Source organism: Lemur catta, chromosome 6, assembly GCF_020740605.2.
Source record: "Lemur catta isolate mLemCat1 chromosome 6, mLemCat1.pri, whole genome shotgun sequence".
Taxonomy (NCBI): Eukaryota; Metazoa; Chordata; class Mammalia; order Primates; family Lemuridae; genus Lemur; species Lemur catta.
Genome location: NC_059133.1, coordinates 5,079,867 through 5,090,719, shown reverse-complemented (window position 1 = coordinate 5,090,719; position 10,853 = coordinate 5,079,867). Strand labels below are relative to the sequence as shown.

The 10,853-nt window shown below is 55.4% G+C and overlaps 1 protein-coding gene across 1 annotated transcript in view; it reads right to left on the bottom strand.

Annotated features, from left to right (window-relative positions):
* Positions 1 to 2,850: 2,850 nt before the first annotated feature.
* The window catches only part of SULT4A1 (sulfotransferase family 4A member 1), a 34,431-nt gene continuing 26,428 nt past the window's right edge, over positions 2,851 to 10,853 (bottom strand). The window contains exons 6-7 of the mRNA XM_045554714.1: positions 6,141 to 6,279; positions 2,851 to 3,356 (exon numbers count right to left, since the gene is read on the bottom strand). Of these exons, the coding sequence (XP_045410670.1) occupies positions 3,244 to 3,356; positions 6,141 to 6,279 (252 nt within the window). The 3' untranslated portion in view covers positions 2,851 to 3,243. The remainder of the gene's footprint in view (positions 3,357 to 6,140; positions 6,280 to 10,853) is intronic.

The following is a 10,853-nucleotide window of genomic DNA, read 5'->3' as shown; positions in this document are numbered from 1 at the left end:
GCAGAGGTGGCTGGGCTGGCATCTCAAGTGAGGGAAGTGATCGTCCCATCCTGGCTGGGCAGACCCCAGAAGTGGCCGCAGCTCAGAGCCGAGGGGGATGTCCCGGGAGCTGGTGTGCTTGTCAGGGACGGGGTGTCCGAGGTGGTTCCTCGGCTGGGTAAGGGTGATCACCTGCCCCGGGTGCCGTCCCACTGTTAAAATTCGCATCCTACAGTGAAGGGTGGGAGACGATGTTGGATGGGCAGGAACGACACTGGCCGTGCGTGCACCTGAGGACTCCCTCGTCCCCCGCCTAGGAAGGCAGGTACCAACGGACTGCCACCTGGGATCTCCCAGGACGGGGCCTGCACATGTGGCACCTGTACCTGGCTGTGTCCTGCAGTACGTCGAGGACAACCACCCAGTGGCGCCCACACCCCTCCACCACCTGCTGGCAGCTGTAACTTGGCCACTAGGGGGCACTGGCTAGCGGCAGAGTAGGCGGTGCTGGAACAGACTTGGGAAGAATTTTGTTAATTTATGATTTCAAAGCGGCTTCCCTCTTTTGTTGTCGTTATAACCATCCCATGAAGTAAGCAGGACAGAGATGATCACCACTGTGCAAATATGGATCAGAAGAATTAAGGTGCTTACCTGCTTCAAGTCAGAGCCGTGGAATCTCTGCGCTGGTCCCTTTCAGATGAATAACCTGGTGCACGAGGGAACACAAGTGAGTTCCGAATGACTCAGTGTCGAGCCAGGACAGCAGAGAAGTGCCCAGCCCGGGGAGGGGCTGCAGCCAAATGCTACCCTTTGGGAGTTCAGGGGCCACCAGCATACTCCCCTCCCCTCCCCACCCTGGTGGCTCCACACCCGGGTCCCTCACCGCCCAGGCACCATCTCCTCAGGGGCCTCTGCGTCCCCCATGAACTCCGGAGCCTGAGCTTACCTCGGGCTCTGGCGGTTTTGTCTCCCCACTGGAATGGGGACTCCACAAGGCAGCGACTTCCCCTGCCTCTCTGCGGCCGTCTGAGCGCCTAGATCAGTGCCCAGCACACAGTCGGGGGCAAGGACCCACTGGGTGACGGACTCCATAAAATGAGGTGAAACACCAGCCAAACGGGCAGAATGGACACTTGATAAGTCGGCACCTGACCACCGCACTGCCTCTGGTGCCCTGGCCGTGGGTTTATAAACCACTGGAGGGCAAACCCCTAGGACACTCAATTAACTAATCTGGGGTCTGTGTTAACTCCAGATACCAAAATAAATTCCAGGACTTCCCCTGAGGCCTAGAGGAAGTAGTTCACTTTAAAGTAAACATGGTTTTCCAGAAGGCCCAAGCTTCAACAATGTCCTGACTTTCCTTCCTCGAGGAATTGGGAAGACAGATGCTGGGATTCCTGGCAGGGAAGTGCGACCAGCCGGCTAGTCTCCCCCACCCCACGGTGCACCACGCTGAACACGGGACCCCAAAAGGGAGGCAGTGAAGGCGGAGGCTCCTGGGCCCACAGGTGCAGCAAAACCGCCCCAGGCTTTCCTAAAGAGTCAGAGGTGAGCGGGGGAAATAGCAGGGAGGGGAGGAATTCAACCTGGGAAAGTCCAAATTTGAGTGAAACTGCACATCTGCTTGATCAAAACCCCGCAGGGGCCTGTTTCCCTCTGCAGTCATGCTCGGGGAACGGGGTGTCACCGGGGCTCACATCATGTTGACCCAAAGTGCTGAGGGGACCCCGCAGAGGCCCCTTCTCCACCCGCCAGCACACATGCTCGACACACTGCAGGGAACATGTCTTTATTAAAGATCAAGCAAGCACAGAAGTGTCATGTGTAGTGCTCAGCAACATCCATACAGTACTAAAAATAGAAAAATAGAAACGAAATTTCACAGAGAGCAGCCTCCCTCACAGATACACGGGAATGGTGCTGCCAAGCCCAGCACGATGCCATGTGCCACCTGCCCGCCCAAGCTCCTCCCCGCTACAGATGCAAACACAGGCTTCCGTCTGCACCCGCTTTGAAGACAGCCCCGTAGAACAGGGTCTCCTTCCACAGCAGTGACCCTTCTGACCACCATGTGGCACTTCCCAGCCACACAGGTAACAGAGACAACCTGGTCCCCACGTGGCAGCAATCTGCTGGCTGCGACCCCTCGCCTCGTCTGGCCATCTCTCCATCACCTCTCCAGCCAGGAAATTAAGCAGGTGGTGAGGCAGTAACGATGACCTTTACTCCCTCAGATACACGGACGGATTGGAATGGACAAAGGCGGGAGGGAAATGGGCGTTGAGCCTGCAGAATGGCTCTCCCCCAGCCGAGAGCCTCAGGTGCAGACACGACAAACCGAATGATAAAGACTCGGGCTTTTTAGAAATTTGCTATTAAGCATCTGCTTGCTGGCCTACTGCTTCAGAGAACAAAAGTAAGACCGTGGAATTAAACTTAAATTCCGAGTGCATTTCAGTCTTTGTGTGGCTGCCTCTCACTCACTGCATTCAAATAGCACTGACTGCACCAGACTCCCACCTGCTGGTTCCTCAGCAGGTTTCCCTCCACGAACGCCTGGTTCCTCTGTACCCGGCTCCTCTGTACGGGGCCCACAGAGCTGCCCGCTGAAGTGTCGTGCAGAGCGGCATCCTTTCTGAAAATGACCTAGTGATGTTCTGCTTTATTTCAGGAAGGGTCCAAAGAGCTGAACCCCATCAGAACAGACGAGTGTCCGGTGTCCACCCCCCACACCCCAGCTCACGCTTGTTCTCACCATGGCTCAGAACCAAGTGAGAACGGAACGGCTGCGTCTTAGATAATAAACTACAAAAATAAAGAGTTAACCCTGAGATCTTTCTACCATTTGGGTGTGGCTCACTCTTAATTCCCCTTGGAAATGAACTTTTATTTGGTTTACTGACATTTATTTAGATTTCCAGTGAAAAGCTCTATAAAATACAATAAATAATATGGGGTTGAAAAAGGTAGACATTCTAGTTGCATATGTTACAGACTTTATACTTATGATACAGGCCGTCAGAACTGCAATTTGAATAATGTGTAATCAGACATGTAGAGACTTCGAACTGTAAAGGCAGACAGCTGCTCTGGACCGGAAATAATCGCACTTCCTCCAATTTCTCCACCGCGTCCTCCCCCCATTGTTTCACACGCTGCTCCCAGAGTTTGTCCAGCAAGTAATAAATGAATGCATATGGGACTCGGGCTAGTAGAATGCCTGGGTATTGTGAGCATGCAGGTTTGCTGTTTCTGTTATTACAAATAAAAGTCAAACGTGAGGTCGCACTTTCCCATCTTCTGTTTATACACTAAGTCAAACTTCTCATTCATAGAGACGGTGAAGATGTCCTTCCACAGCCCAACTCTTCCTGAAACACAAGCAAGAACAGAACTGGCTGTAGTCACTTGGGGTCGGGCCAGATATCAAACCAAAGCAAGCCTTGGAAATGGATCTGGAAGGTTCCAGATCTATTCCTGGACTCCTTTGAACTTGGCCTACGGGGGCCGGAAGAACCATCTGAGCTACAGACAAGGTGGGTCCCATAATGTTTTTTGACACTACTGCATGTGGCAGAACATGAACTGGAACCAACTTCCCTGAGTCTGGCAGTGCAGTGGGCCACAGCCACCTCCTGGTGCCACCTACGCATTCGGTGAGCCTGCACACACGAACCCACACCTGAGGCCCGCCAGGGAGACTTTACCTCTTGTTCACTGTTGAATCCCCAGCACCCAGAACAGCACCTGGCACACAGTGGGTGTTTAATTAACATCCCAGAGAACCAGCAGTATCTGTCGAGTGAACGCACTGCCCAGGCACCCTGTGGAGCGCTGGTTCCCCACGATACCATCACTCACTCGTGGCTCAACAGCTCCACCAAGGCGTCATTTGTTTCTGGAGAATTTGAGAAGGAACAAAAATCATCCAAAGGGCAGAAAATTTTATGGCAAGTAGGAAGCCCTCTTGACTGGGTCAAGGGTGAAGATTTCAAGAAGCCTGCCCTTGCAAACCTTGGGGAGGGCACCATAGTGAGTGAAATAGCTGCAGCACAAGCTAGCGCTACAGACCAGATGCGAAACGTGCACTGCAGCAGGAACTCCCCGACTCACCACCCCAGCCGCTCTGCCACAGGCCTGGTAGAAACCAGACCTGTTCCTGGCTGCTGTGCGGAGTGTTGAGCGCTGGGCTCCCGCACTGCTTTATGAAGGCTCAGGAAACACGAGAGCACTCAAACGGCAAGGGAAGCTGCTGATCCCGTTTTCCTTGTTAACTACAAACCGTTAGGCTGGTCTGGTCCAATGGCAGTGTTGACCCTGAAGGTGTCCAGAGTGGGGGTTCCGAACTCCCCATTTATGTGAGATCTGAGCACTGGCTTCACACTTTTAAATGACCACTCGTTTAAAATTCTTTCCACCGTCAGCATCTCTGAGACCAGAGCTCTGACGGTCTCCAGCAAACAGCCTTCATTAGCTCTGTTATAACAGTCGCCCTTGTGCTGCCGGGACCTCGGGTATGAAAGTGCAACCCTGCAAATGCTCAGCTAAAACATCCAACATGACAGGGTTTTCTTTTTGGTAATGAAAAAATTATCTATCAGTGATGGAGAGGAAAAAAAAAACAAGAAAAATTGTTCTTGCTACCCTCTAACGATACCTAAGGGACAAAATTAGAAGCTTCTAGACCAACCAAACTGTATTTTTCCATGATTATTTTTCTCAGCTGAGAACTCATCAAAGGAGTCACCCACCTGGTTTAGGTTTTGGAATCAAGACAATTTATGCTGTGACATGAATCAAATCTAAGCAATGCAGCTGGCTACTCGCGCCCCTGCATTCTCACCAACTCAAGGAGATCTTCTGAGCAAAGAGGCAATGTGCTAAAAGAAAACAAATCAAAGAACTGAAATAAAGCAAAACCAAGGTAAACAATGACAAAGCAAACACACGGGAAGGAGCATATGGGCGCGCAGCATGTTCTCGACACTTCTTCACCACACAAATGAACCGAAAGGGGTATTTTGGGGAAGGCCACATCCAAGGATAACACAGCACAGCAAAGCAAAACTAAAAAAGAGCAAATAAATTTTAAATAATAAATATTTGTGAAGATACAGCCAGGACATAAACCACAAGATATTTTGGTTAACGTCTTCCTGAAAGTGTCAACGCTCTGCCTAGGTACGGAAGGCACCGTGCGCTCGACCTTCGGAACAGCTGTTAGCCCTGATGGCCCCATTCCGAGAGGCTCGAGGCCTGAGATTAGAGCCCAGCTCTTCTTTCACCCACTCCAGGTGTCTCCCACTACGTCTTCCACATGCCGCAGAAGGTCCGTCGGCATTTCTGAGCCCTCCCCTCCAACACTCCCGTCACCCAAGTCAGTTCCCAATATACCAAGTGTCCATGCGAGTCATACTTACCAAGAGGGGCCTTCTCAGGCTACAGCCACCACCCTGGGATTGGGGGTTTAAAGCCTGAGCTCTCCACCGTCAAGCAGTGTCAAGTGCCACTGTGCCCTTAAGGACAGGGAGAGCAGCCCAGGTGGACCCAGGGAGGACTCCTGCCTAGAATATTCTCCATCTCCCACTGCTTCACACCTACCGTCACTTGCCACCAAGAGCAAGCGCCAGCCTTGCTCCGTGCCACTGGCCCGGCCTGGCCTGTCCACTCACACTGGCCTGTCCCGAGGCCGTGCTATGCCTAGTCTGTGCTGCCTGCACCCAGAAGGTGCCCAGTCAGCGTCTACTAGGTCATAAAGGAAAACGGCATCTCCTCGCATGGGAACTGTCTTCCGTCCACTGCATTTAGCTCTCCCACGAGCCAGCTAAAGGCTAAGAAGTCCATCCACATGCCTCGCACTCTGAAATTTCACAGCACCAAAGCCACCTCCTGCTCTGGGGGGCATTTGATTTCAGGCCATCTGGGAAGGCTCTGCTTAAAAACATCCTGCCCCTTTGAATTATAACACTGCTTGGTGACATGCAAACTTCGCTCCCTGGGCACCTGGCCATCAGCAGGCACCAGCTTTCTGAGGACCGTCTCGCCCAACTAAGTGCTGCTGAGAAAGGGCAGGAAACGGTCTGGAAAACGGGGACAACTTGGACCCAGGCCCTGAGCAGGCAGCACCTGGGCAGCAGGCAGGGAGGGGCACATACCTCGGCCCACAGGCAGGGCCTCGGCGTTGCAGCACTGGTCCACCAGCTGGTGGCAGTGCTCGATCAGGGACTCCAGCTGGGCCTTGTCACAGGACACCCCCAGGAATCTGGCCAGCTGCTCCACCATCGTCACCAGGTCCTGGAAGACAAGGGCAGAGAGCAGAGCAGCCCATCAGAGGTGGCGCCTTTTACTGGACGTGACTCCTGCCTGGGCACGCGCCAGGGGCTTTTACCTGCTGCCTTCCCTCCTTTGCTGCAAGCAAGGCCCATACCAGCCTTGTCTGGAAATAAAACCGAGAGGTTAAGGAAGTGCCCAAGGGTACTCAGCTCTCAAGTGGCACATCTGGACTTCAAAGCTGCCCCTCGGGGAATTGGGAAGCAGACACAAGGTCTTGACAGAGCTGTGGTAAGTTTTAAACAGCAGCACAACATAAAAATATACTTTGGAACCGAGCAAAGAGCAAGACCTCGCTGGCTCTCTCCCGCTTCCTGCCGCCCTGGAGCAGGGAGGCCCCTCAGGCCCCGGACAGGCCGGCAGGAAGTCCGCTCGATCCAGGCAAGATTCCCTCGGCCAAACATCACTGACTCGACTCGCGGCCTTGAGAGGGGCCGCACGCACCTGCTCTCCACACAAAGCGGCCACCCTCGTCGCCAGGAGATACCAAGGCACCTCGTCTTCCCAATCAGAACCCTGAGCTGCCACCTGGTGGTGCCCCGGTCACACACTGGGAAAGTACCGGAGGCTGTTTCCTCTCCTGAAGGTTCATAAAGCAAATGAGCACGTTAAAGCCTCTGAGAAGTCCTACAATGAGAAACTGGTATAATTTCCTTAAGCAGCATTTCCCAAACCTTAAAAAAACCATTCCGCGAAGGCTGGTTTATAAGAGTCAGCTCCTCCCTGATCCCCACAGCGCCAACTGTCGTGGCGCCTCCAAGGCAGCCCTGTGTGCAGGGCTTGATGCGGGTGGCTCAGTGGTGCTAAACGTATAAGAGAATCAGCAAAGGCATAAAAAGCTCGCTTCCACCAGCCCTGCCACTGAGCACTCTATTTAAGAGAAAAAGAGCAGAAGACAGATGGAAGAAACCTGGCCCTCGAGCCACAGGAAGAATGCAATTACCCTAAACCCAGACTGCCGGAGGGGGCCGGCATCCCGTTCAGGACAGCCCTTTGCTGGTCTAACAGCCACGCGGAGCAAGGGGCGCTTCTGCAGTCTGCATCCAGCTCACGTTCCAGGACAGCTCCGGGTTATGAGACCAAGTTCAGAACCAGGCCGCGTCCCAGCTCAGCTACCGTCACACGACTCGCTTCATCTCCCTGAGCTTCGCTTTCTCCATCCGTTAACCAGGGACGGTGGCGCGGGGCTCTGGCAATAGGCTGCACACCGTGGGACGGAGCTGGTGTGTCTAGGTCAGGTCCCAGCTGGCCACCCAGTCATCAGGAGCACCTCCCTGGTGACAGGGAGACCTCCCCACAGGGTGACTGCAGGATGAAGTGGGACATTCTGGGACACCTGGCACAGTGCCCACCCTAACTGTAGAGCAGCACGGCAGGCTGGCCAGGGGCAGGTGGGAGGCTGAGGCGGTGAGAAGACAGGTCGGGGTGTGGGAAGCCCGTGGACATACAAGGCCAACCCGAGCCCAATAAACACCGAGAAGAGAACATGCCGGACCCATTCCCTAATCGTGGAGACTGACGGTGTTCACTCAGGGTTAATTTTCTGGAATAAGATGTAAACAATATAAATTTCTAAAAATGTGATTACAGTCACTTAACCTCCATTAAACACACCCGGGCCATTACTGAGGTTTCTGAAAAGAGACTAACCCCTGCCTTAGCATTAGAACTGTACTGGGAATGCCACTTGGTCAGACCAGCTGGGGGGGAACAGCGAGCCCCGGCGGGTGCTGGCAGCTCCCCAGGCGCAGGCAGGGCTGGCGGCCCTGGCCCTGACTTACCAGGCTCTGACCACGCCCACTGAGGCGCCCAGGAAGGCAGGGAGGAACGAACTTACCTTTAAAGGGTTGGAACAAAGTTGTGGGTGTTGACTGTCGAGCTCATGTTTTAATACTAAAATGACACTTTCAGTCCCTCATCACTGAATAAACTGAAGCTTCAGGAAGAACCTGCTGACCAGGCACCTGCCCCCCTACAAGTGTGTGCAGCTGGCCGGGCTGGAAGCTTGTCCTGTCACCTTCTTACGTCGGAGCCCTCACCTGCCTGGGCCGTGCATGTCCTGCTGCCACGTCACAGATGCGTGAGGACCAGTGGACAGATGCATGCCCAGTGCCCCAGAAATCCCAGCCCTGGGCACAGGCCTCGTAAGCAAGACCACCGGCGCCCACCAGGACACAGGAACGTCCCCAGCAGCTTCACTCACAGCTGCCTCCGGAGGTGAAAGACCCGAATGGGGACGCTGTATTCACATCGCAAGGACACATCACCAGCAAATGAAGAACAAACCTCGCTACACACAGACAGGCGAGCCTCACGGGGGTGATGCTGAGCAAAAGAGCCCAGACACAGAACACACGCCAGACTGGCACGCTCGGCGGGAGGCTCACAGCAGGCGACACCACACCACGGAGGGAGGATCAGAGAGGCTGTGACCTCCAGGGAGCAGGGGCGTCAACCAGAAGAAGCCAGGATGCTCTGGATCTGGGTGGCAGCTGCACTGATGTTGCAGGTGAACAGCTGTCTACTTTACTGTAGGTGAGCTAGACCTCCACAAACGAGCACGAAGAGCAACAGACCCTTCTTGTGTTTGCTGACCGCCAGGCGGGCCCTGGGCCAGGCCTGCATGCAGATGATGCCCCACCTAATCCCGCCAGCGACGCAGGGAGGGGGCGCGGAGCAGTCAGACTCTGGCCTGAGCAGCCAAGTCCAGAACCCAGGCTGTTGCTCAGCAGCACGGAGGCCAGGGCCAGCGGCTTCGCGGAGGCCAGCAGCAGGGCCAGGGTTCCAGCTAAGCTTGGGCCATGCCCTGCTCTCCACCACGCTGTGCTTGTGCGCAAGGAGGGCCCCAAACGAGGCTCTGTCTCAAGTCATGTGGACAAGAGGCAGACAGCAGGTGGGGGACCCAGATGGGCCCACGGCCGAGTGGGAGCTCAGTCCACACTTGTACCTACCTCCTCCCTCCTCACTCCCAAAGTCCAGAAAAAAGTGTCTCCTGCCTGTCCTGCCCTGGCCACTGGACATCCCTCTGCCCCTGCTCCAGCCCCCAAGCCTTCTTGCCTCTTCCTGGACCAGGACTTCATCCACATGTATTATTTCAACCCCTTCCTTGCTTCCAGCCTTCTCCCAACACCTAGAAAATGCTCAAGGCTCTTCTATGGGATACAAAGGAAAGAAACTCTCCCTTGAGCCTGGGCCCCTCAAGCTACAAGCTACCTTGTGGCGACTTAGACAACACTGGCCTCTCCTCAATGCCCCATCAACCACCACTGGCAAAGTGCCCCGAAGACCCCCGGATAAGGCAGCCCAGGTGCCCTCTCCACACCTGCCTTCCTGGGCCCCTTGGCAGCACACAGCACTCATGCCTCCGCCCCACCCTTGGCTTCACCAGGCTGCTCCCTCCGACTCTCCTTCCAGCCCACTGACTGTCCTGTCTCCGTCTCTGTCCCGCCTCAGGCTCTTGTTCCTCCCACAGAGACTGGGACCCAAGGATCAGGGCTTGGCCTCTTGCACCCCATGTTGCTGCCTAACAAACCGTCCCAAACTCAGTGGCTAAACTACCCTCTGTCTGCTCACAGTTCTGCAACATGGACTGGGCTCAGCTGGGAGGTTCCTCTGCTGGTCTCGCTGCGGTCCTTGAGGGGCTGCAGTCATCTGGCAGGACCCCCTGGGCCCAGAAGGACCAAGATGACCTCACCCATGCGTCTGGAAGTTAGTTTGGGCTGTCGGTGGGGCCACTGTCCTCCCCATAGCTTCCCCAGCAGAACAGCCTGGGTGTCCTACAAAGTGGCAGTGGCATTCGGTGAGGAAAAGCCCCAGTACACAAGCACCGCCCCAGCTCTGCCTGCAGCACGCCTGCTGTCCTCCTGGCCCTACATCCCACGGCCCCGCCCAGTCACTGTGGGAGGGTGTGTGTGGTGCATGGGCGCTGGGGGGCATGGCTCATGGGGGCTCCAGCGTGACAGGCACCACACCCTCATCACCAGGTCCCTCTGAAGCCCCACTCAGACCCCTCCCTGAGCTCAGAGAGTCATCCAGCCATCCGCCCATGGGGGTCCCCGCTGAGTGTCCCATAGGCCCCTCAAACTCAACATCCAGACAGAGCCTGCTCCTCCTTCCATGTTTCCTGCCACAACTCTAGGATCAAGTCCAAATTCCACGCCAGACCCTGCCTACCATCCTAATGTCACCCCTAGCCAAGTCCCTCCCCCTCGTCCTGCCCCAGTCCCTGCCATCACTAACCACCTAAACTCCCCCAAACACGACTGCAAGGCACACCTCTGCTCAGGCACAGCAGGGCTCAGGAAGGCAGGTCCCCCAGTCTGCCTGGTTCTGTGCTCCTCCCACCAGCCCAGGTGGCAGCGGCCCTCCCTGGGGGAGCCCCCAGAGGCAGTGGCTGAGGCACAGGCCGGGGCCAGACGCAGGGCAGACCCTGCTCCAGCTGCACCAGCTGCAAGGCCCTGCACGGGCTCCTCCACTCTGGGCACCTCAGGTTTCTCGTGGTAAAAAGTAAGAGCAAGGTCCAAGTAAGTAGAAGCAGT